The sequence below is a fragment of the Electrona antarctica genome (assembly GCF_951216825.1).
Source record: "Electrona antarctica genome assembly, chromosome: 24".
NCBI lineage: Eukaryota > Metazoa > Chordata > Actinopteri > Myctophiformes > Myctophidae > Electrona > Electrona antarctica.
The window spans coordinates 26,714,488-26,739,747 of NC_136803.1; the positions used below are offsets into that span (position 1 = coordinate 26,714,488).

A 25,260-nucleotide genomic window follows, 5' to 3' on the forward strand; every position below is an offset into this window, starting at 1 on the left:
AGTTGAGGCATGCGTTGTTTCTGCCCGACAACAACGGTGACGTGATTTTGTAAGTGCAGAAGTGCACGCTGCACGCTGAGCATACATGTGTTGAGGTGACAGAGGCCCTTAAACCTCCGTTGGATGCATCAAAGCAATGTCCCTTTGAAGGGTTCAGATTCTTTGCGACCACACTGATGATGGCTGACCGACCGCAACGTTGGCAGTAGATGAGCCACCGGCCCACCGGTTCAGTTACGAAACAGGCCTCCCGTGTGTGTGTGTGTGCGAGCGAGCGTGCGTGCGTGCGTGCGTGCGTGCGTGCGTGCGTGCGTGCGTGCGTGCGTGCGTGCGTGCGTGCGTGCGTGCGTGCGTGCGTGCGTGCGTGCGTGCGTGCGTGCGAGCGTGCGTGCGTGCGTGCGAGCGAGTGAGAGAGAGAGACAGACAGATTCCTCTGTGCGTTGTCAGTGTTTCACAAATGTCTGTGCGTGTGAGAAAGTCTTTGGTATGTGCATGTGCATGTGCATGTGTGAACAGGGAGGATAATGTGCATGCGTGTGCATGTGTGTGTGTGTGTGTGTGAAACAGAGAGAGACAGACAGAAAGGGAGAAAGAGGGAGAGAGAGAGAGAGAGAATGGGGGTCCTAATGGAACCAGAATTAACTGGTTTAGGAGACAAAAGGCAGAAGGGGGCAGTAGGGGGGGACGGGCGGGGGACGGGGTGGGGGTGAGAGAGAGAGACCTAGAGAGTGAGAGAGTGAGTGAACTTCACAGTCGATTCCCTTCCAAAAAAAAGAAAAAAGCTGAATTCCCCAGAGTTCCCACTGCTCCCAACTTCAAACAGCCACTCTTCACCGGCTGAACAAGTAAGTTCATCCTCCAACTTTTGTCTTCTCCCGACTTTCATTATCTGTTGCATCGTAATTACATCATTCATTTGCAGAGTTTATTAGTTGTCTGTTTTTTATATATATATATTCTCACAATAACTTCTGGATACTGTCATTGTTACAGCGACAATAAAATAAGGAGAATTACAGAAAGGAATTACCAAAGGCTTTAGAAAACCAGGAGAGGCGAGTGGGAATACTACACTGTATCTACAGCATCCATCTCCTAGTGAACAAGTGAGTTCCTTCTTTGTCGTTTTATTAACCTGTGAACTAAGTTTTTTTATAATCAAATTCTTTGAAAAACACATTTAGAACAGCTACATATTATATATAATATGCCTATAAAGTCACAACATTTTACTTTATGCAAGTTGTGACTTTTTATGGTATATAAACTGCTTTGCATGCTTGTGATGTCTGCTGCATTTTAAAGGAAAGGCATCGTCTTAAAATAACAGCAATCTGCTGGAGATGGGATTTGACTTTTCGTTGAATTCTTGCACTTTTCGGTTTAAGAAAAAAACAGCAGCAACGGCAAATCCCGGATTAATCTCTCGACGGAGACTTCTGTGTTTTTTGGGGGGAACCAGTTATTTCCTGTTGTTTTGTGTTTTGTGCTGATCTCATGCCTGCTGTGTTTTATGGTGCATTCAGCCTTCGGATGACCCATTTTCAGAGGCAGGTCACACCACTCTCCCAATGCCTCAACTTTCAATAGTGCCAGCAGGAACCCTTTTATGGGTTGTGTGTGTGTGTGTGTGTGTGTGTGTGTGTGTGTGTGTGTGTGTGTGTGTGTGTGTGTGTGTGTGTGTGTGTGTGTGTGTGTGTGTGTGTGTGTGCGAGATCGAGAGGGAAACATTGAAAATAGATTTTGTGTGTAGCCTGTGTGTGTGTGCGTGCGTGCGTGAGCGAGATCAAGAGGGAAACATTGAAAATAGATTTTGTGTGTAGCCTGTGTGTGTGTGTGTGTGTGTGCGTGTGCGTACGTGCGTGTGTGAAAGAGACAGAGGGAGAGAGAGAGGAATGTGTGTGAATGCGTGCGCGTGTATAAGCTATTTCGACGCATATTTCTGGATGGACAAACATTTGGCTGCATGTGTCCTCCTGATGTAGTATCACTTCTGAACACACACAAGACATTTTCAACCATGTATATGAACTTGTTTACACGTACATGCTCACAGGTCCAGAGAAATAATAATGCTATCGGTTTCTGTTCCTCATGACAAGAGGTGGAAAAAATGGAAGACACAGCTGGCAGACTAAGCGAAGGAATCCACACACACACACACACACACACACACACACACACACACACACACACACACACACACACACACACACACACACACACACACACACACACACACACACACACACACACACACACACACACACACACACACACACACACACACACACAGAACTGAATAACTATTTTGCATGCAGTACAAAGCACAACAACAACAACATTGTTCAAACAGTTCAACTTGGCTCATGTGTCGTCGTTATAGAAATACACACAGAGCGACACGACATGTGTCGTGTTCTAAAGTAGACTCACATTATTTCCAGTCAATTTATTTGCACATAATGTGGGGAAAACGCTTGTTAAAGCTATATATAAAGTGACAGGCCAGAAAATCTGACTGCTGGTGAAGCAGTGATCCAACAAGCTGAATGTTTTTTTTCATTCAGTTGTGAAAACAGACACTTGGAAAAGAATATAGGTTATTTATTGATTGATAGGATTGGCTTTGGGCCAAACTCCTATACAGCCTATAGAGAGTATGCGCATGCTTAAAGTGAATGGCACATCGAGTGGCAAAGCAACAGGAAAAGTGAGTTTAACATTGTTTAATGCAATCAGATAGGACTTTTCTGTTTGGTGTATGGGCTGTCAAGGCCAGAAAGTTGTTTTTTGCCACTCAGTAGGCATTTCTGCATAACTTCCGGGTTTGATGATGATGTCACGCGCATACCCTCTATAGGCTTGTTTCCATTGTCATCCTCTGTATAATATCGGAATCGGTCAGAATCGGTATCGGCAGATAATATGACCCTGCAGATAATCGGAGATCGGATATCGGTCATAATTTCATAATCGTGCATCCCTTTGTCGCGAGACATGGCCAAAGCATTTCCGGGAGTCCCCAGGCAGCCAAAAGCGTTGAGAACCCCTGGTCTAGAGGGGGCTGGTGCGCATGGAGCAAGCGCTGGAGAAATATCCCCTCCCCTCCAGAGGTTCCCAAACCTTTTCTTTTCAACGACGCCAGTGGTGGAAAGTTACTTTTACTGAAGTATTTTGAGGTATTTGTACTTTACTTGAGTATTTCCAATTTCCAGTACTTTTACTACACTTCATCTCAGAGCCAACATTTGTACTTTTACTTCACTACAATCATTTGAAGACTTTACTTTACTTTGGTGATTTTAATTTTGATTAGAAAACATACATTAACCACGTCAACCCTATACATTTCGGCCATTTGAAAATAGCAGATGTACAAGCTCCGCCATTTTCAATAGATTGTGTACACATTTTGAACTTGTGAAATGGGACATTCTGCAATATGAGTACTTTTACTTTTAGTACTTTAAGTACATTTTGATGCCGATATAATTCCGTACTTTTACTTGTAACGAAGTAGTTGTAAAGTGCAGTATTAGTACTTGTACTTAAGTAAAACAATTGAGTACTTTTTCCACCACTGAAACCACTGAGTTTGACATGAATGAGTCTACGGACCCCCGTTTAATGGCATTTCTATCTCTGGGACCCCAATTTATATTGTAAAATCAATGTTAATTTAACTCTGAGAGTGTACAAATGGAACGGGTCCATTTTGTTCCATTTGTACACTCTCAGAGTTACAGACCCATAAGGGTCCATTTGGTTCCAAACTATCATTTAGCTGCAGGGACTCCCTCAAGGACCCCTGGGGGTCCCCAGACCCCACTTTGGGAACCAACACTTTTAAACAAACATTAAGTTCATAGACTTGTCTGCCACCTGACGTCACATTTAGTACTCTAAACCAGTAAGACGCCCTGAGGGCGAGGTGGCGCTGAAACAACAGAGCTTCTTAATACGGCACAGTTAAGAAGCAGGAGTTAAACAATTAATCTGGTGTCCGTGAGGCCGGCTCCTATATATATATATAGATCTACGTGACGATCCAGTCTTCTCCATGACACGTGCTATATATGGAGTGTGTATAGGGTTTGATGAGGTCAGATCAACATATGGAATGTCAGAACGGGTCAGCTCCATATATGGAGATCTAAGGGTTTGATGAGGTCGGATCAACATACATGGCCAATACATGTGTATGTATTGGCCATGTATTGGCCATATATGGAGCGTGTCTTGAGTGTACAGGGTTTGATGAGGTCAGATCAACATATGGAATGAATTATGCATTGGCCATATATGGAGCGAAAGCCAGTTGGAGGGGAGCTAGCTAACACCCCCCAACATTTAAATATTTTTTGCCCGACAGCGACAATTTAGTTCATCTGAAACATTTAAGTTGGTGTTTCCATAATGACCACTGCCAGTGTGGTGTTATGGCTGTCTCTGAGGTGTATGCAAGGGTGGGAGGGGTCAGAGCCATAGAGTAAGACAGAGTTAAGACAACTCTATTCACTTCGTGGGGCTTCAGTCAAATGGCGGCTCTTCTACATAGACTTCTATTGGCGAATAGTGACCGGAAGTTTACGGAATGCATTGGACATACAGCCTATACAGGCTTTACAGTGACAAACGAGCTACATGAACCACGTGACCGACCAGGCTGTTTTCTGCCCCCTCAATGTCGTAACTCTGTGGCTCTGGAGGGGCTAACTCAGAGGGGGCGGGGTTAAGGCGCCACCTTGTATCTGCTTATTGCATAACTTTGGGGCAAAAACAAAAAAAGGTTTTGGTATCGCGCCGTGCCGGTAAAAAAACACTGCTATTCAACTCTGAGTCAACGTGGAACTTTGGAAGAGAAGCGGTAAACACTTAAATGTGTCAAACAAAACATGTCAGACTAGGCTATGTCAAGGTTATCCACGGCCATTCCTTCATTTTCATACACCTTGGTATGAGACTGTGAAAGTGCTTTTTGCTTTGTTTTTCGAAATATTTTCGAAACAAAAAATGTGTTGCCGTCAGGCAAATGTGTTGCTCAGGCCTTCTCGCAAGATGGGGGCAGCAGAGGAGAGAGAGATGGAGCGACGGAGGGTGAGAGAAAACAGATTGATAGAAAGAGTGTGTGTGAAGCCGAGAGAGGAAGAGGAACGGCAGAGACGATGAGGGGTGACGGAGAAAGTGGAATGACAAAAAATTGCTCTCAGCAGGGTCACATTCACCTCTTTGTGTGTGTGTGTGTGTGTGTGTGTGTGTGTGTGTGTGGGGGGGGGGGGTGGGGGGGGGGGGCTTTAGGGATAACAGCAATGTGGCCTGAGGTGAACCATTTCAGTCTCTCTCTGCGTGCGTGCGTGCGTGCGTGCGTGCGTGCGTGCGTGCGTGGCCCACTCCAACAGTGGGCCATGTTGGGACAGACATAAAGTCAATTCTGTTCTGCTGCTTTTCAATATCTCTATTTATACAGAGTCAACAGCAAACACATGCAGTCCTACACACACACACACACAAGTGTGCACACACGCACACTTGTACGAACGAATGCGCGCGCACACGCACACACACACAGACTGAAATGGTTCACCTCAGGCCACATTTCTGTTATCCCTAAAGCCCCCCACACACACACACACACACACACACACACACACACACACACACACACACACACACACACACACACACACACACACACACACACACACACACACACACACACACACACACACACACACACACACACACACACACACACACACACACACACACACACACACACACAAAGAGGTGAATGTGACCCTGCTGAGAGCAATTTTGTTGTCATTCCATTCCTGCCCCAGCGTTTCTAATTATGTGCTCAGAATCTTAAAGTTCCGGCGGCAGGAAATTCACTGACAGGTCTTTATGTAAACGGCGAGGTGTAAGTTAATGATAACAACCATGCAGTGTCAAACTGATCATCGGCTCTCCAGAATCCAACACCCAGACAATTGAATTTTTGGGGGCTTTTCTGTCTTCATTCGTATGTGTACTGCAGAGAGAGAGAGAGAGAGAGAGAGAGAGAGAGAGCGAGAGAGAGAGAGAGAGAGAGAGAGAGAGAGAGAGAGAGAGAGATAGTGAATGAGTGAGTGAGTGAGTGAGTGAGAGAGACGGGGGAGTGACACACAGCATAGGTTGTCAATGTGCGTCTGTGTGCATGCGAGCGTGCATGCGTGCGTGCGTGCGAGAGAGAGAGAGAGAGAGAGAGGGGGGGGGGGGGGGGGGGGGGGGTGGGGGGGGGGGGGGGTCACTGGCTTCTCTGAGAAGAGGGGGGAGGTGCATTATGGGTAATGTGCTTGTCCCAGACAGTTATCTCACCCTCGCTGCCCCCTTTCTCTCTCTCTCTCTCTCTCTCTCTCTCTCTCTCTCTCTCTGCCGCTGTCTTTCAGTCTGTCTCACTGTCTCCTTTTATCTGTTTCACTCACTTTGTCCCCGTCACTCTCTTCCTTTTCCCCCCCACTGGGTTTCCTTTTTTACTCTTTTCCTTTCTTTTCTCCTTTTGTTTCCTATAAGACAGTCTCTCTCTCTCCCTCTCTCTCTTCTCCCACCCCCTCTCTCTCCCTCTCTCCCTCTCTCTCTCTCTCTCTCTCTCCCTCTCTCTCTCTCCCTCCCTCTCCCTCTCTCTCTCTCCCCCTCTCCCCCTCCCTCTCTCTCTCTCTCTCTCCCCCTCTCTCTCCCTCCCTCTCTCTCCCCCTCTCTCTCCCTCCCTCTCTCCCCCCCTCTCTCTCCCCCTCTCTCTCCCTCCCTCTCTCCCCCCCCTCTCTCTCCCCTCTCTCTCCCCCCTCTCTCTCTCTCTCATTCGTTGACTGGCTGTGGTAATTCTTCACATGTGACAGTGATGTCCACGCACTCCTCTTTCCCTTTGTATCATTACACCGGTCTCTCTCTCTCTATAAACACGCTAGGCTTTTTGTAATGTTTATTCTATGTCCGGGGCGTAACTACACATCATTAATTGACAAGATGCCTTTTTCAACCCACACAGCCTCTCGAGTTTTTCAATCAATCAGAAACAATCAGAAACAAACGTATATATATAAATGGGCCCACATGGGACGTGCACGTGCAGAGAGTGCAGAGAGTTCAGAGAGTATCCAGGCACGTGCAGAGTGTTACAGAAAATTGCAGATCTACAAGCTCACAACGCGTCGCGACGCGTTGTGAGCTTGTAGATCAGCTATTTTCGCGTCACAACCCAGCACTACTGGAGATGCCCGTGTATATGACATGGATTCCTAAACAAATTTGTTCAAGGCAAAATGCTGCGTTCCAAGTTCAGGAGACTTCGGAAAAAAGCAATTCTCCTGAATGCTAGCCTTCCGGTATATGGCATGGAAAGCAGAGGGGGGTGCATACTTAGTTTAGACTAGTCATTGGTTAGACATGGGTTAAGGTTAGGTTTAGGTGTGCTGCCCCGTGGGAGGTTAGGTTTAGGGTGAGGGTTTGAGATAGGTTGTAGTTGTAGGACTAATGACTGGTCTAACCAATGACTAGTCTAAACCAAAAACTGTCTAAACTAAGTACTGCACGTCTGCACGCATCTCTTTCACCGTAGTATAAATGCTGCATTCATGGTCTGGAAATATGTGGAGTTGGGGCAGTTGTTTTAATAGACGGGTAAAAGGGCAGGGGCTCAAGCCCCCTTTGATGTGTGCACGTCCCATGGGTATATCAGAGAGCACAACGTATAAGCCCACGGCTTGCGTTACCTTGCAACGAAGCTGTGCACTAACGCCACCAAAGAATGTGGAGGGAGCGGAGCCCATATATCAGCGTGGCAGAGGGACGGAGGGGAGGCTGGGGAGAGGAGGGAGATAAACAGAGCGTGGTGCTAGCTGAGGCCACCAGGACGCCATGCCAAATGGTACTCAAACTTTTACATGTCGAGGTCCTCCCCCCAGCTCTGACAGTATACACATGGAACCAAATTTGGTTCTGTTTGTATTGTAGGCCGATTAATAAAAAAGCAATTTAAACGGTTGTTTCAACCCGTCGCTTACATTTTACTTTCCGCTTCGAAACAAAAGCTCATCAAGGAACATCAAACGACAGGGAGTCTGATGTAGGCCCATCGAGAGATTTATAAACTAATAGATGGACTTCATTTGAGGTGTTCTCTTTTATTTGTTTCTTTTAGCTGTAGGCTATAGCAGCAGAGTTCTGAATAAGCTGTCACGACTTTTAGAAAGACCTGTCAAAAGTTTATTGCAGTAGAAAGAAGAAAAAAACGGCAGGTTTTAGTCCTGAAACCTGACTGAAATGTCTCCAGAAGATTCTCGTTTAGGGCCGATTCACACATTTTGGCTCGTCAGAAATGTTCAGTAGCACCGAAGAGCCGACTTTAGGACGGTACCCGCCCCCCCCCCGAACCTTTTATTCGGCTCTAAAATAGGAGTATGAATCGGCCCTTAGAAAGTTCTTTATTTGGTTGAAAACAAGCAAGTTTGATATGGGTATGTCATTGCTTACCATTCAACACAACAAAAAAAACTCCAGTTTCAAGTACTCAAAATATGTATGCCTTTGTTAAGTTTGTTGCCATCAAAAACCCTCTTAATGAGTGTAGAAGGGACAGTGACGGCAAGTAGATTTGCTCATTATAACTTCAAATGAACTACTTTAGAAGATTTAAAAGTTTGTCCTGAATTAAACCTGATGAGGCTGCAGTGCAGTTATAAGTGAAACATATATTGTTTGCGATGTTTGGAGAAAGCCTTCTTGTGTGCTGTGAATTTCTCCTATACCCAGATGACAGTAAGGTGACAATAAAGAAAAGAACAATACCAATACTGCATCAAAAGTAATCAACAGACTATACTATAAAAATCACACCCGTGTGAAGTGAGTGGTGCAACTCCGTGTGGGGGTTCCCGGGGGGGGTACCGGCCCGGTTCCGGCGAGCCGCCCCGTGTCCGAAACGGTAGAGAAATGACAGAGTTACCATGTGCCGGTCCCTCTACTGTACCCTCTACTATGTACTGTACTGGGCTGGCACACCCAAAATCATCATATATACACAGTTAATATGTGCGTGTGTGTGTTTGTGTTTGACAAGGTTAGGTTAGGTTGCGCACAGATGGTGAAAAACAACCATGCTGTTTTCGTGCTCATACCCAGCCAGGCAGGCAGGCACCCACCCACACACAACTGAAAAGGCATTATTTTCATTATTGGACAAAATGACATGATCGGTCCCAATTTCCAATCACGTGATGGGATCGGGACAACGCTAGTGTATTTTTGGTTCCTTCCTGAAAGCTGAAAGCCTTTGTGTCAAAAGGCCCAAAAATATACCAGTTTAGCGACATCATAACCCCAAGCCCTCCCCTAACCCCTCCCTCATTATCACACAACACACAGCTGTGGGTGAGGCTGAGGCTTAATGTGGGTGGTGCCAAGGTGAATCCTTGAGGGAGTTCCAGGGGGTCCCCAGCTAAATGATAGTTTGGAACCAAATGGACCCTTATGGTTCTATAACGAGTTATCGGGTCCATTTGGTTCCATTTGTACACTCTCTGAGTTAAATTAACTTTGATTTTGCAATACACATTGGGGTCACGGAGATAGAAATGCCATTAAATAGGGGACCATAGTCTAATTCAGGTCAAACCGGGGGCCCTTTAAATGAAAATGGTTGACAATCACTGCTAGAGCCGTAAAAATCTTCTCTTATGGCATATCACTTCAAATAGGGGTTTGTGGGCTAATTAGTGTCAATTTGGGGGTCCTTGACATGAATAGGTTTGGGAACCAGTGTTTCTTTTGGGGGGTTGGGGTTGAATAAGGTCACTCAGTCTTTAAGGTAAATACAGAAAAGCACAATGACGTGTTCTGTATATCGCTGACACGCTGAATCATTACTGTCCCTTTGACCCCTTTGCTCCAATTAACCTCTGACCTTGAGCCAGCCTCTGGTCATTACAGAGCTCTGAACAGACCTTTTATGTCTATGGAGTATGGACACACAAATAAATAACCCACCCCTCCCTCTCCCTCTCTCCCTCTCTCTGTGGGAACGATCTGCTTTTGAACTGGTGCAGGGTTACAAGAGGGAAGGAAACCTGATTGATATATTGATCACCATTGTTATTTTGGTCTATTGGCTATTTTGGTCCTGACAGATATTGCGCAGATAATATACAGTATCTATTGGCTATTTTGGTCCTGACAGGTATTGCACAGATAATATACAGTAGTGTCGTTTCAAATAGGAGACAGAAATAGCCAACGGAAATGGAGAGAACTGCTTGTAGTAGGAAGGTGGTGATGAAGTGTAAACACTCTAGGTTGTATTTTGATGGAGTAAAATGGATGTGTACTATACTATAGCTAGTGTAGTAACAGTAGTAGTAGCAGCAGCAGCAGCAGCAGCAGTAGCAGTGGTGGAAAGTAACTAAGTACTTGTACTTAAGTACTGTACTTAAGTACAATTTTGAGGTATTTGGACTTTACTTGAGTATTTCCAACTTCCAGTAATTTTACTTCTACTCCTCTACATCTCGGAGCCAAAATTTGTACTGTTACTCGACTACAATTGAAAACTTTAGTTACTAGTTACTTTAATTTTGATAATAAAACATACATTAACCACTTCAACCCTATACATTTCGGCCATTTGAAAATAGCCGATCTACAAGCTCACAATTGCGACGCATTGTGAGATTGTAGATCGGCTATTTTCAATAGATTTTCTACACATTTTGAACTTGTGAAATGGGACATTCTGCAATATGAATACTTTTATTTGTAGTACTTTAAGTACATTTTGATGCCGATACTTTTGTACTTTTACTCAAGTACATTTTCAATTCCGTACTTTTACTTGTAACGAAGTAGTTCTAAATTGCAGTATTGGTACGGCGCTGCGACACGTTTTGAGCTTGTAGATCGGCTATTTTTGTGACGACAGTAATATATGGCCCTAGGGAGTGAGTGTGGAAATATAGTGGCCCTCTCCATCGTCAAAGTTGCCCACCCCTGCCCTGTAAAACAATTACTTAAGTACTTTTACCACCACTGAGTAGTAGTAATAGTGGCATCTTTATGGGTTGCTGAACACTCCTGTAATAAGCAACGACAGGGACCAGCTTGCTCATCACTTACTTCCCAGATTATTACCATAAATGAGCTGCTAGAAACATCCCCCAGGTGGAAGCTGTTGATCTCAAACGAGTACCGGTAGTCGTCGTATGCGTGAGAATACCACTCTCACGGGAGACCCGATTTAATGGGTCACCGACTCACCGGCAAACTGTGTCAGCCCCTAGATGAGTGGTGGGCAACTGGCGGCCCGGGGGGGGCACATGCGGCCCCTGCACCTTCACTTAATGTGGACCCTCAGGTTAATGTCAGAATACTGATATAATATTGGTTTCAGCTGTTTACAATTCCACAACATGCAAACATGACCCGCTTTAATTACTCCAGTCTAAATTAGTAGCTCAATGCTTCAACACACGTATAATTAAAGGCATTTGAAATGACATCAAAATGTTAATTTTCAGGATTCCAGTTCAAAAATAGCAAAAAAATTATTCAACATTTCAATTTGAATATAGCAAAAAATAGCCGATCTACAAGCTCAAAACGCGTCGCGCTGCGACGCGTTTTGAGCTTGTAGATCTGCTATTTTTGCGACGACAGTAGGGAGAGATGAGTGGTTGGTACTGTAGCTGTATTGCATGCTACAGTATATGCCTTCTATACACAGCTGTTAACGATTCTAGGTCGTTACTCGTTAGGAAGTTTTACATGTATTTTGAGGTTAAAAAATGTTCTATGATAATACAATAATCATATCTGTATGCTCATTAGTTGACATGCATTGTCAGGCCGCGGCGGTAAAGGGTTGATTACATCAACGGAATTCACTAGTAAAAACAGCATTGCATTGTTGCGACCGTAGGTCGCAGTTAACTATGAAATCGTGCATGCAGTCCTGTCAGTTGTTTGGTTGGTTGGTCACCCCAGGCATGGCCATATATGGTCATGCCTTGTGACATCACGTGACATTATCAGGGATGGAGATCTTACTGAGTATTATTGTGTTGTATTGTGCATTGCCAGCCATTGTACATTTTCATGTACTGAACCTTATTACACATAATTTACACTTGATAAATGAGTCTTCAGTGGTGCTAACAGATTATAGTTGTAAAATGATTTATCCAAGCATCTATTTTAAGGTTCAGAGAGCTGGAAACAGAGCAAAACTTCATGGCGCTCTTGGCAGTGCGGCAACAATACATCATAATGCATTCATTAATAATTCATGGCATTCCAAAAATATTATTCTCCCTCGTGCATAACAGAATTCCATGCTAGAAGGCTTTCTTCAAGTCAAGTCAAGTCAATTTTATTTATATAGCACATTTAAAAACAACAGCAGTTGACCCAAAGTGCTTTCCAAAATAGGTAGACCGCAGTCTATCGCTTTCTTACCTTTATTTGTAGTTGTTACGTCCCCAACAAAGAGGTACAGGTGTTATTTTGTGCAAAAGCGCATTATTGGCTATTTCCCCTAATATAAGCCCTCAATGAATTGAATTGAATTGAATTGGGCTATGGGGTGTTGTGCTAATTCGTTTATTTCCATCGCTCAAAAATATATCCTCTCTTCATAATGTAAATAGTATCCCAAGCGGCACACTTTACTACTTATTTCGATGGAAATAAGCGAATTAGCACAAAAACCCAACCCCCGTTTTCTGAAAAACCCTATGTTTCTATGTCAGTCGTTCTCAAACATTTTCATGTCAAGGACCCCCAAGATTATATGTGTTAAAAACGTTCACTCTGAAAGAATATATATTCAAAGATCTGCGCCACATTTTCACGATTAAAAAAAAATAGCAGACCTACAAGCTCGTAGTGCACCACTCGGTGGAGCGCTACGAAGGCCCATATTCTACAAATGCCTTCTAAATAAATATAGTTCTCAATCCATTTAGGCCTGATGTCGCAAAGTCTTCTGAAAGAATATATATTCAAAGATTTGTGCCGCATTTTCACGATTTTTCAAAAATAGCAGACCTACAAGCTCGTAGCGCGCCACTCGGTGGCGCGCTATGAGCTTATAGATCTGCTATTTTTCAATAGCTAAAGTATAAAATAATGCTTAGTTAAAACACCAAAAGGGGTTCCCGTCCAGAATGGGTTAAACTTGTTCATGCCAAGGAGTCGGACCACACAGAATGATATGGATCTGGCTGTGGACCCACATCAGAACATATGTTGTGCCAGAGAACCAACCCCCAAGCAGAAGAGAAGATTAGAAGAAAAAATATTAAAAGATGTTTCAAACTAAAATGACCGCAGATGCTTTACCGGTTTCAACGTGCCAATGATGATCATATTACTCAATATCTGCTCTCTCTCTCTCTGTGTGTGTGTGTGTGTGTGTGTGTGTGTGTGTGTGTGTGTGTGTGTGTGTGTGTGTGTGTGTGAGTGTGTGTGTGTGTGTTTGTTTTGCACAGAATGAGGGGTGTATTGGTGATACTGTTGGTGTCTCTCATGGCCGTTATGGTGGCAGCAGGAAAGGAAGGAAAAAACAAGAAAGGTATCTCTCTCTCTCTCTCATACATTCACCCATTCACACACACACACACACACACACACACACACACACACACACACACACACACACACTCATACACTGATGGGCGATGGATGGCGGAGGAAACCATGCAAGGCACCAATCTGCACATCGGGAGCAATAAGGGCCTTTCTCGGCCCCACCCCTCTCCCATTGGTTTATATTGTGTTTAGGATCCAAGATGGCCGCAGCACCAGGAGGGGGTGGGGCGGAGGTGAGCGGGCGGGGTCGACATATGCCCTTACTGGGCTGCATTCAAGACACTTGCCTTGTGTCTGAACACAGCTTTGATGGATGTGTTCTGCCCCCCTCCCCCCCATCAAACAAAATGTTTGGTCAAGCCATATGGGCTTCCATTGGAAATGCATTGGAGCGGCCATTAAACACAGACACAAGACGAACACAAGACAGGGTGTCTTGAATGTGTGAACGCAGCCCAGTAAGGGCATATGTCGACCCCACCCGCTCACCTCCGCCCCGCCCCCTCCCGGTGCTGCGGCCATCTTGGATCCTGAACACAATATAATGCTCAAGGACACTTGGACACTAACTCTGGGGGAGCCTGGGATTGAACTGCGAAGTTGCAGTTCCCATCCGGCCGCTCTGCCGGCACATAGCGGATGTGCAAGCTCGAGCTCGTAGATCAAGGTCAAGGTCAAGGTAAACTTTATTGTCCACAAGGGAAATTTGTCTTGGGCTTTCACCCCAGCTACAGCCACACATAAAACATCAATGACAAACAAAAATACATTACAGAGGAAGACACAACATTACACAATTGCACACATGATGTGGATAATCTAACCTCACAGTTACTGCTGTTTCAGAGCCTCGTTCAACATCTTAGTTGATGCTGGTACAAACGATTTTTTAAATCTGATGTACTTCCACTTTGGTTCTTTGTATCTTCTCCCAGAGGGCAGAAGTACAAACTCGCCATTTAAAACATGGGTAACATCACTAAAAAAAGGCAACCGTTTTGGACATATACAGCACTAGGTATTGTTGGAGGCCGATGATTGTTTACAGTACATTACAGTACAGTGCATCTATCTGAGGAGGGGAAATATACCAGAAGTGAATGATGTTGAGCACATCGGCTAAAAGACACCTGTCTTGTCCATGCCTTGTCCGTGCTTAATGGCCGCCCCCCCCCAATGCATTTCCAATGGAAGTCACATGGTTTGACCAAACATTTTTGTTTGATGGGGGGCAGAACACAGCTATCAAACAAAAATGTTTGGTCAATGTTTGGAAATGCATTGGGGCGGCCATTAAACACGAAGACAAGACAGGTGTCTTTTAGGTGTGAATGAAGCCCAAGCAAGCAAGCAAGCAAGCAGACAGACATACTGTACAGAACAAACAAGACAGTACAGAGCACGCCAGTCCTTAGCCTTGCCCTTTTCATCTTGAATCATGACGTTGTGGTAATATAAACACTATGCACTTACAGGTAATTGGAAAATAAATTGTTGGATAAAAAAAAGTTAACCAAAAAACCTCTCCCCCTCTCCCCGCACTCTTCACTAGACAAAACCAAAGCTCCCAAGTCGGGAACGGAATGCGCAGAGTGGCGTTATGGCAACTGTGTTCCTAGCAACGGAGACTGTGGTGCGGGGTTCAGGGAAGGCTCGTGTGAGCAGCAAACCAGAAAGATGAAGTGTAAAGTGCCCTGCAACTGGAAGAAGGACTTTGGAGGTAATGGGCGCACGCACGCACGCACACACACACACACACACACACACACACACACACACACACACACACACACACACACACACACATGAATGTTGGTTGTGGTCTGTCTAGTCCAGTAATAATGTAATTTGACCTCAATCTAATTGCAAAAAAAACTAACTCAGCTGATTTTGCATCTTCAATATATCCTGAATAACAGAAAAAACGTTGCCTGGAATTGTCTGAGGGGAAGTGTTGAAAATGGCCTGTACAGTATGGCCACCATTGACATCCTATTATAAGGCAATATTTTCTAAATTTCCTTGTGCTTTAAGTAGCAACTTGCTCAAATGTGCTGACATCATCACATTTGAGCAAGTTGCTATGGCCAGATTTAGCCCAATGAGTGTTTTTGTGCAAAACTAATGCTTGGAATGGCTTCAGCATCATGAGAACCCCCTAGTTTGACATGTCACATGCTACTCAAAGCATAAGGAAATTTAGAAAATATATTGCCTAATAATATGATTGCCATCAATGGTGGCCATACTGTACAGGCCATTTTCAACACTTTCCCCTCAGACAATTCCAGGCAACCTTTTTTTCTGTTATTCAGGATATATTGAAGATGCAAAATCACCTGATTTTGTTTTTTTTGCAATTAGATTGAGGTTGACCCTGTATTTTCCATAGATTTCCTGTACTAGTCTGTCTGTCTGTCTGTCTGACTACCATTGGTTCTGTTCTGTCGTTTACAGCCGACTGTAAGTATCGCTTTGGCACCTGGGGTGAATGTGACGCAACCTCTGGCTCCCGGGCCCGAACAGGGACACTGAAGAAGGCCTTGTACAATGCAGAGTGCCAACAAACTATCTCCGTGTCCAAACCCTGTCCCAGCAAAACCAAGACTAAGACCAAAGGTTAGACCGCCCGCCCGTATTTCACTTTGATGGTTTCATGCCTTTATCTGGACATTATATGCATGGCCCCGTAAAATACTCTCTTAAGTAAGCGTGTGATTCTTTTTGTACTTTTTCGTTAATGAAAAGCCCTACTTAAATGGTAAATGGTGCATGGTGCATTTATATAGCGCCTTTCTCCAAGGCGCTTTACATAGATTGTGCATTACATTCACCCATTCACACACACACATTCATACACCGATGGCAGCGGAAACCATGCAAGGAACCAACCAGCACATCGGGAGCGATTAGGGGTTCAGTGTCTTGCTCAAGGACACTTCGACACCAACTCTGGGGGAGCCCACAGGGTTCAAACTGGCAACCTTGCGGTTACCATCCAGCCACTCTACCCCTGAGCCACCGCCGCCCCTACTTACTACAGTGTCACACAAGAGCATCAAAAGTAGCAGATGCACAAGCTCGAAACGTGGCACGAAGCGAGCGATGCATATTTAGCTTGTAGATTGTCTATTTATAATGTTTTATTTATCCTGAAAAGCAACCGTTTTAAGGTTTCCACCCAACAGAGACGCTACCAACCTTAAAGATGGAGTGCCGTGATTTTTGTACTTTTTCTGTTTTGCATGTGTCTGGAGATAACATTACTCTAATATAGACCCCCAGGCGTGGTTATAATATTCAAATACGTCTTCCCTGTGTATTTTGGTTTCTTCCTGAAAGCTGAAAGCCTTTGAGTCCAAAGGCCCAACCGAAATAACACCATTTTAGTGACATCATAACCCTAACCCCTCCCACATTATCATACAACAACAGCTGTGGGCGAGGCTTAAGTTCAGGTGGGTGGTGCTAAGGTGAAAACCAGGTATACTTAATGAACTGGTGGGTGTGGCCACATAAAACACAATTTTAACACTTTCTTTACACTTTTTTGAAAAAAGTCTTCCTCCTAGTATAATCATAGTACCTGATGATTATGTTTTAGGGGGGGGGGAATCACGCAACTCCATATTTAACAACAGCAGTAATAGCAGCCCTTTCTTGGATTAGATAGTGGTGTACCAAGACAGCACAGCTTTCGCTGTCTGTATTCAAGTTATTAATATGAATTCTAGTTGATAAATTGTAACTATTAAAATTATATTACCATCATTAATTGGTGATTAGAGATGAGATGTCACCTCATGGTGGATTGTGCCATAACGTGTTCCTTCCACGTGCTACGTCCGGCCAGGGAAATTCCCCCCTGTCAGGTGAAAAGAAGCAGCTTGGACTCCTCATGCATAGAAGGAGGCATGAGGTCAGTTCGCTGCCCCCCCAGGTTGGCAGAGGAAGTGTAGCGCCCAGGATTACATTAGATAATTGGCACTGGGTGAAAAAACTGGGTTGCAAAAATCGTGGGATAAAATTTATAAAAACAAATAAAAAAAATATACTTTCTGGCCTTGACAGCCCAATTACATCCAAACAGAAAAGTTCCATCTGATCGCATTGAACGACGTTAGACGACATTGAACTCACTTTGCCACTCAATCAATCGGCACAGATAGATAGAATAGGCTACATGTATGTCATGCTTGCCAAAGCCGGAGCGTTAAGTGGAACCAAAATGCAGTGAACCGTCACCACCAGGAATAACAAGCACTTTACTTAAAACTTCAGAAAGGTTTCACCTCACAGGGCACCATAACAAAACTTGCAAACGTCCCCGAGACATGGCCAAACTTTACTAGCTCATTAGTCCAAACAGCTCGCAGCTGCACTCCCTGTCTCTCTGGTAGGACGGGGGGTGGGGGGGGAAACACACAGGGTAGGCAGGAGAGAACTAGCCAGACCGAATCAGCCATTGGCAAAAACAAATAGTGTGATTTGAGTCTGGCTTATTAGCCAGGCTAGGAGAGAACATAAGGGTGGCGGACGAAGGCATGGTATGTCCTGGGACAGAGTAACCCTCTATCAAAGATGCATTCACGTTCGGGGCCTTAGATTAATCTATCCAGCCTATCTAGACTGCCGGGATCGATCCATTACCTTTGGAGCATAACGCCAAAGTATTTGCAGCTTTGATTCACGAAATTCCAGTGGAAAATAGTCCCATGGTTTGTTGTTGAAGAGAAAAACATGCCGTCACGATGCGAAACGAAACCACCCTGCACAGCATGTGGTAGTCCAAACAAACCCCCGTTCACTTGCATTGAACTCATTTTCCCAGAAGCCCTATAGAAGCCCAGAGCATGACTAGATTTCCGGTTTCGTCATCATAACGCGACGGCCTCGTCACCAGGTCCGCGACAAATCCGCTCTTTTTTTAATTTAAGAGACTTGTGTCCTACACTGGGTATTTGAACCTGGCAGATATTCAAGCTCACAGCGAGTCACTTCGTGCCCTGCTGCAAGCTTACGTACATCGGCTATTTTTGTTGATAATTTTTTTTAAACAAATCTTCTCCTCGGGGGGCCCCTGGCACAACACATTGTCAGTTGGGGGTCTGCAACCAAATACATATTATACCAATTTGGGGGTCCTTCCTTGACAAGAAAAGGTTTGAGAACTAATGAGCATCGCACCTGTCAGACATGCGCAGAGCAAGTTCAGTCGGGAAACTCAGTGCAGTTGCTGCCGGCCGAACGGCCGCCTCAGCATCATGTTCTCATTCACATGATTCATATCATCCAATCACACCACATCACATCCATCTTCACACCGGCTATTTAAACTGGAAGTGTGCGCTGCTCGTCCTGCTTGTTTGCTGCTGCACACACTGATACTGCTGCGCTGCTGTCTGCTTAAACCTTTGCTGCTCACCCTCCTCCACCCCAGCTACCACCTGTCGTTTTGGATCTGCTGTTTAGGTACGGGGGGGATTCGGAGTCCCTATGGTCGGGGACCGATGCACTTTGATCCGAGTACCTCAAAAGCAGATCCAATTCATCGGCAAACCATAATGAATATATTGCTCATTTTACATTCAATAAATATATATTCCATCCATTCACGAGTTGTCCTGACTGAACTGCTGTAAACGAAGCAAATCCACAGTATGCCATTTTAATGCTTTTGTTGTTGTTGTCGTCTTGCCAGGCAAGAAGGGAAGAGGGAAGGAGGAGAAGATCTAGGAGGACAAGGAGGCGACAAGGAGGCGACAGGGAGAAGAAGCGAGACAAGTTCTTGGAGTGACACGGAACAAGAATTACGAAGCAGCAGAAGGAATAAGATAACACTTTAAAGATAACCATTTTGCACCCACATTGCAGGATTTAGAGTTACAGGCTATACCATGTAAAAAATATGCTGGATTTTTTTTCTTCACAGGTTCAAAAGGTCATAACGTTCTCCCCGTGTCCCTTTGGTTGATTTATTTGGCTAATGAGACGTCGTATAACTGCAGCCCCACGGATTAGAGTTAAAAGCATTTTCGGGTTTTTATTCCCCACAGTGGAGTGGAGTCCTACGGTGCAGCCTTGCAAAGCCCCATGATTATGTCGGGAACGTTCCTCACAGTATGAGACATGAGCGCAACGCCACACGCCAGCTCCCTTTTATAATGAGCTGCGCCGCGTGTCGCTTATAGCTGCCTTGCAGAATGCCGAAAAGAGCCCAGGATCAAGCAGTGTGTTTTGTACACGTGCCGTTTCTCATGTAAAATCATTCCGTGTTGCAACATTTTAACCACTTTTGACCTGAGATCAGATTCTAAAAATGTCTTCTACATCCTGACAGTTTTCTGAAAAAGCTATGTTTCTATGTCAGTCGTTCTTCGATTTTTCAAAAATAGCAGACCTACAAGCTCGTGGCGCGCTATGAGCTTGTAGATCTGCTATTTTTCAATAGCTAAAGCATAACACAATGCTAACACCAAAAGGGGGTTCCCGCCCAAAATGGGTTAACCACTTTGGACCCCCAACATTCCTATGTTGGGGGACGGGACGGGGGATTTCGTTTTAATACAAAGATAGAAGGGGATCTATAGTATAGAGCTCTGAGAATCCGGGAGACTAAATGTAGTGCTTAAAAGGTGTCACAGGCCATCACTATAAGCTCGTCATTGTGTTCCTCTATATACCATTAAACTAAGATATATCTAATTGACCTATAGCTAAGCCCCTCCCCAAACTGCTACGGTCCAATCGCAGCTAAGCATAACATGGGTTAGACAAACCTCTCCACCAATAGTTTTCCTATATGATATAAAACGTTTAAAAAAAGAAAGAAATGTCACATATTTTTCCAGTGCAAATGGCAGGCCTTGTTGACGGATTTGGAAGAGATTTTGAAGGTCTGGTGGCGGTTCCAAAAATGAACCAGTATTTAATGTGTAAATTAAATCCCCAACCGTGTTGCTTGTCAAAAGAGGAAACGATTAGTCTGAAATGTCATTTTTGTTGGCCTTTGTTAGCCTTTATGCCGCAGAGAGACAACATGGGTCTGGCTTCTCCCACTGCGATGAACGTATAGTCGCCTCTGTCGGGGTGGAAACCCCATGGGCCCTATTTTGCGTGTCTTAAGTACCAGGTTTTATGACTTAACTTAAGACACGGAGGCGTGGCCAGTGCTGTTTGGCTGTTTTGAGTGGCTAAACAGCATTGGCCATGCCTCCAGGTCTGAAGTTAAGTCATAAGACCTGGTACTTAAGACACGCAAAATAGGGCCCCATATGTCCAAAAAAAAACAAGTTAAAAAACAAGTTACGATATGGACTTAGGAGCTTTCCGCCAGACACCAGCGATATCCCGATCTCATTATATGGTTTGCAAGGCTGGCCTCGGATTGCAGTACCAAAACATTCAACTCACATGTACAGTACTGTATACATTAACAAATAGACAACACCTTATTGTCCACTCTGTGATTTCATAAACAACTATAGCGCACCAGATTTGTTTTCATGAAAATAAAAACAATATACTCATGACCCAAGGGGGCGTGGTTTTGACACCAGACTTTTCTTTTTGGTACTCACTATTGGTTTCACTACTTCAATGTTATGTCTGTGTGGGTTCCTGATTCTCTGTTTCTGTAGTGATGGAATATCTGATTTTGTGGATTATGATGATATATATTTGGTATATATATCATAATTTGTCTAAATAAGAGAGTTGAGGCCGCTCTCTCTAACCAGTAGTTTGGTTTGATGCTCTTTTAGTTTTTAAGTTTTTTTTATTGAAAACAAAATCTATATTTTTAATGGAACCGGACAGTGTTTTCATATGTTTAAAAGTAGTTTACAAACCCCCTGCGAAATAGTTTTTTTAAAGAGCAGTGCCTGTGCTTCTGATAATATCCCTAGTGATTCCCGCCTTGCCTGGTGTTAATGTTCTTGACAATAACAAGTGCAAATAGGCCATTGTTGGGAAATAAATCGACTTCATGTGCTTTTCATGTATTATATGAACATCTATCAAGACAAGCATAGTACATGCCAACCAAATATTTCACTGATAGATAATGATGCTAGGCAACATGACATCTATTAAGTACCATTACGGCTAATCTGATATAGCATGTATACGTAATTGCCTACAGTGTGTTTAGCAGACTGCGGTTGAATTGATAAATTGCTCACTACAATGAGTTTGGGGGGGGGGGGGGGGGGGGGGGTTACTAACATTAGAGAAATGTCTTAAATAATATTGGCGGTTTTGATAAATAATGTTTCAACTTGCAATTTGCTCAACTTTTTCCTTGTCCTTTTATATTCAACAACCCCTTTGCAAATAGCTTGGCTTGGCCCAACGACCTCAATAGAAGAAACTATTTGTAGCGTTTAAATCAGCAAATGACACTGATTACCTCCTGTTTTTGTGACATTAAATACTAAAACTAGCTTATAATTGCTTAAAAATCGACATTATTCTTATATTTTCTTCCTAGTCTTGATACAATAATTGATTGTAAAGTGGAACAAACAAGCAAAAGAAGTAACACAACGTTTTAAGTATTAAAAATAGCCTACTATATGCAACCAATCGAATTACGAAACATCTTTAAATATGGGGGGCAAAGTGTTAAGTAAGGGATAATATCTGGCTAGGTGGTCATTGTCGGGAGATAATTCACCGACAGGGAGTTTAACCACCGAGGCGAAGCCGAGGTGGTTACCCTCCCTGAAGGTGAATTATATCCCGACAATGACCACCTAGCCAGATATTATCCCGCTTATTACATGGCTAACTAACATAAATTAATACATTGACCCAAAACACAACAAAAAGTATTCCATAAGTTCGCGCTGGCTGCGTCTGCCCAGCTGCAGGGCTGCAGCACTGTCAGAAAACAAGGAAGTGAGTTGATCAAATAGAATCCATTTTCGGGTCCTGCTTCGTCTATTTCTCGCTCAAATGTTTTCAAAAACATTTTTAAGAGCAATGTTTAGCTGTAAATTACATTGTGTGTCACTAGTGTGTGTGTTTACATGGCTGTTATGTTGGAAACGGCAGTAAATCAAGCGGGGCGCAGCCACGCAGCTGGTGGTGTTCAGAGGGTTTGATTAGGCAGCGGTCATTATACAGCGGAGCGGTCATTATCATGAGATAACTCACCGCTGAATTAAGCGATTGACCAATCAGAATCAAGCATTCAACCAAGCCATGTAATAATCGGATATAAGGTTTCAACAATCAATGGATATTGATTGTAATTTGTGTACATAAACGTTTCAGATTGCTGTGCCTTTGTCAAGGAGTTTTGGGGCAGTTTACCGTATTTCTTTCTACTCTATAGTTTCTTTACAAAAGCCCAAATGAGCTGTTTTTCATGCAACCTGATACATTTCAGTATAGTTAATAAAAAGGTGTGCTTTGTTGGCGGAGAGATGCGCTTTTCTTTGCAGTGAATTTTATCTGTGGTTTGAACTCAAATGATGATTTCAGTTCAAAAGTAATTTCCTCTTTCGCACATAATAGTGTACTGCACAGTACACACACACACACACACACACACACACACACACACACACACACACACACACACACACACACACACACACACACACACACACACACACACACACACACACACACACACACACACACACACACACACACACACGGTGTCAGTCTCTCTTTGATGTGTGCTGGAGAACAGAGCCTTTATAAATAAATAGCTTTATGCTGCAGTGAGTCATTGTGTAATGCATTCATTTTCATCTTTCTGTTTCCAAGTTTGAAAATGCTTCAATCTGTTCCTCCCGGTAAAGAACTGCATGAAGACGTCTGTTACACACACGGGGCTTGTATTTTTAGCCTGGAAACCAGACGAATCTGCCACAGGGGGAAGAAAAAAATATCCCTGGGGAGATTGGTCTGGCACTCCTCATGTTTGAATTACATTTCGCTCACCCCGGAGTTGTGGGTGACCAATCAGAGCCCACTGTTCAAAGTGAGATATATATTTTTTTTTGCTGTGACGTTGGAATCCGTTTGTAACCGTCCCTTGGAAATAAATCTTCCACACCGAAGTTCCAGACTAAGGGCAGTATTATGCGTGTCTTAAGTACAAGGTCTTATTACTTAACTTAAGACCTGGAGGTGTGAGTAATAAGACCTGGTACTTAAGACACGCATAATACTGCCCTAGGTGTCCTTATCCCTCGAATGTGGTTATGGGGGCATAATGCACATTATCTATCGCAGTCTGTTATCTGTTGCCGTCTTATTTTCTTCGAAATCTTGACAGTTTTCAGTTTTCTAGGTCAGTGGTTCTCAAACATTTTCATGTCAAGGAAAGTTAAAAACGTTCGCTCTGAAAGAATATTCAAACATTTGGGCCACATTTTCACGATTTTTCAAAAAATAGCAGACCTACAAGCTCATAGCGCGGCACCGAGTGCCGCGCTATGAGCTTGTAGGTCTGCTATTTTTTGAAAAAGCTTGTAGATCTGCTATTTTTTTATAGCTGCCAGACTTGGGCTATACCGGCCAAGGTGCCTGGACCGCTGAGCCACGGCCCAGGCCTTTTTGTGCCTATTTTAAACTGCCCTTTTGAGATTACAAATGGCCCAAATGCAGACCTCTAAGTTGCAGGAATAACAGCCTTTCGACAGAATTGATCGGTGTTCTGATCATTGATAATGTGCAGCGTGTGGGTCAGTATAGCCTACCTCATGGGACCGGCGGGCGGCGGGTTCTCTTGCGCTCCAAGTAGAACATCACGTTCAGGCTGCATTTTACTGTGTAGGCAGAGACAGTTACAACACGCACAGACACAGCTGTAAATAATCTGGATGATTATGATTGACAACTTGATTGAACTTTAAGTAATCATGGTACATTAACCCATTTAGGCCTGACGTCGAAATTTAAAAAAATGTCTTCTAAATCATGACAGTTTTCTGGAATACCGATGTTTCTATGTCAGTGGTGCTCAATATTTCATGTCAAGGACCCCAAAAATGATATGTATTTGGCCACCGACCCCCATCTGAAAATATGTTGTTTCAGGAACCCCCCCAGAAGCAAAGATTTGAGTTGAAAACGTTCACTGAAAGAATATATATTCAAAGATTTGTGCTCACATTTTCAAAAATAGCAGACCTACAAGTTCATAGCGCGGCACTCGGTGCCGCGCTATGAGCTTGTAGATCTGCTATTTTTCAACAGCTAAAGCATAACATAATGCTTAAAAAAAAGGGTTCCCGCCTAAAATGGGTTAAGATTAAATAGTTTCATTTGTACAGAACATCTAACCAAACCCATACTACATTGCAACCTATGTCAAATAGTGGAGAAAAAAAGCATCATTTGATAGATCTTCAGGCCGGCCTGACGCCCACATAGGCACCCACGAGCAAATTTGAATATAGGATTCATTCTCCATTTTTTTTTCACTTTGGAGTGCTTTGTTGCTTATTCTGCAATATGGCCACACTGGCGCTTGCAACGGCACAATGCATCATGGGAAAATTGCAGTAACACAGAAAGACCATAACAGACAGCAGGGCATTTTCAGCATCACCATAAAACCGAATTGTTTCCATGGACTCATAGACTTAACCATTGACAAAACGGTGATTTTGTTCCTTTAAC

General features: G+C 43.8%; 1 protein-coding gene and 1 long non-coding RNA gene across 4 annotated transcripts in view; one reads left to right on the forward strand and one right to left on the reverse strand.

The window, feature by feature from the left end:
* Positions 1-25,260, reverse strand: part of LOC306916991 — a 48,966-nt gene that overhangs the window by 17,902 nt on the left and 5,804 nt on the right. The window contains exon 2 of the long non-coding RNA XR_013789078.1: positions 24,336-24,404. This is a non-coding gene — a long non-coding RNA (uncharacterized lncRNA). The remainder of the gene's footprint in view (positions 1-24,335; positions 24,405-25,260) is intronic.
* Positions 727-20,982, forward strand: LOC306916984 (midkine-B-like). 3 transcript variants are annotated; one of them, XM_079495094.1, is made up of 6 exons: positions 727-845; positions 994-1,106; positions 13,518-13,600; positions 15,170-15,337; positions 16,075-16,236; positions 19,319-20,982. In XM_079495094.1, exons 3-6 carry the CDS (start codon positions 13,519-13,521, stop codon positions 19,351-19,353), a joined length of 447 nt encoding a protein of 148 aa, XP_079351220.1. In that variant the 5' UTR covers positions 727-845; positions 994-1,106; position 13,518; the 3' UTR covers positions 19,354-20,982. The 3 variants fall into 3 exon arrangements, with proteins under 3 accessions (XP_079351220.1, XP_079351221.1, XP_079351222.1); XM_079495095.1 differs by lacking the exon at positions 994-1,106 and having other exon boundaries at positions 779-845; XM_079495096.1 differs by lacking the exons at positions 727-845; positions 994-1,106; positions 13,518-13,600 and adding an exon at positions 14,193-14,296.

Bases quoted from the DNA above. Each gene is read 5' to 3' on its own strand.
- LOC306916984 (XM_079495094.1), top strand. From the start codon at position 13,519: ATGAGGGGTGTATTGGTGATACTGTTGGTGTCTCTCATGGCCGTTATG. The intron at 13,601-15,169 runs GTATCTCTCTCT...ACTCTTCACTAG, and splicing joins GGAAGGAAAAAACAAGAAAG to ACAAAACCAAAGCTCCCAAG. The intron at 15,338-16,074 runs GTAATGGGCGCA...TGTCGTTTACAG, and splicing joins CTGGAAGAAGGACTTTGGAG to CCGACTGTAAGTATCGCTTT.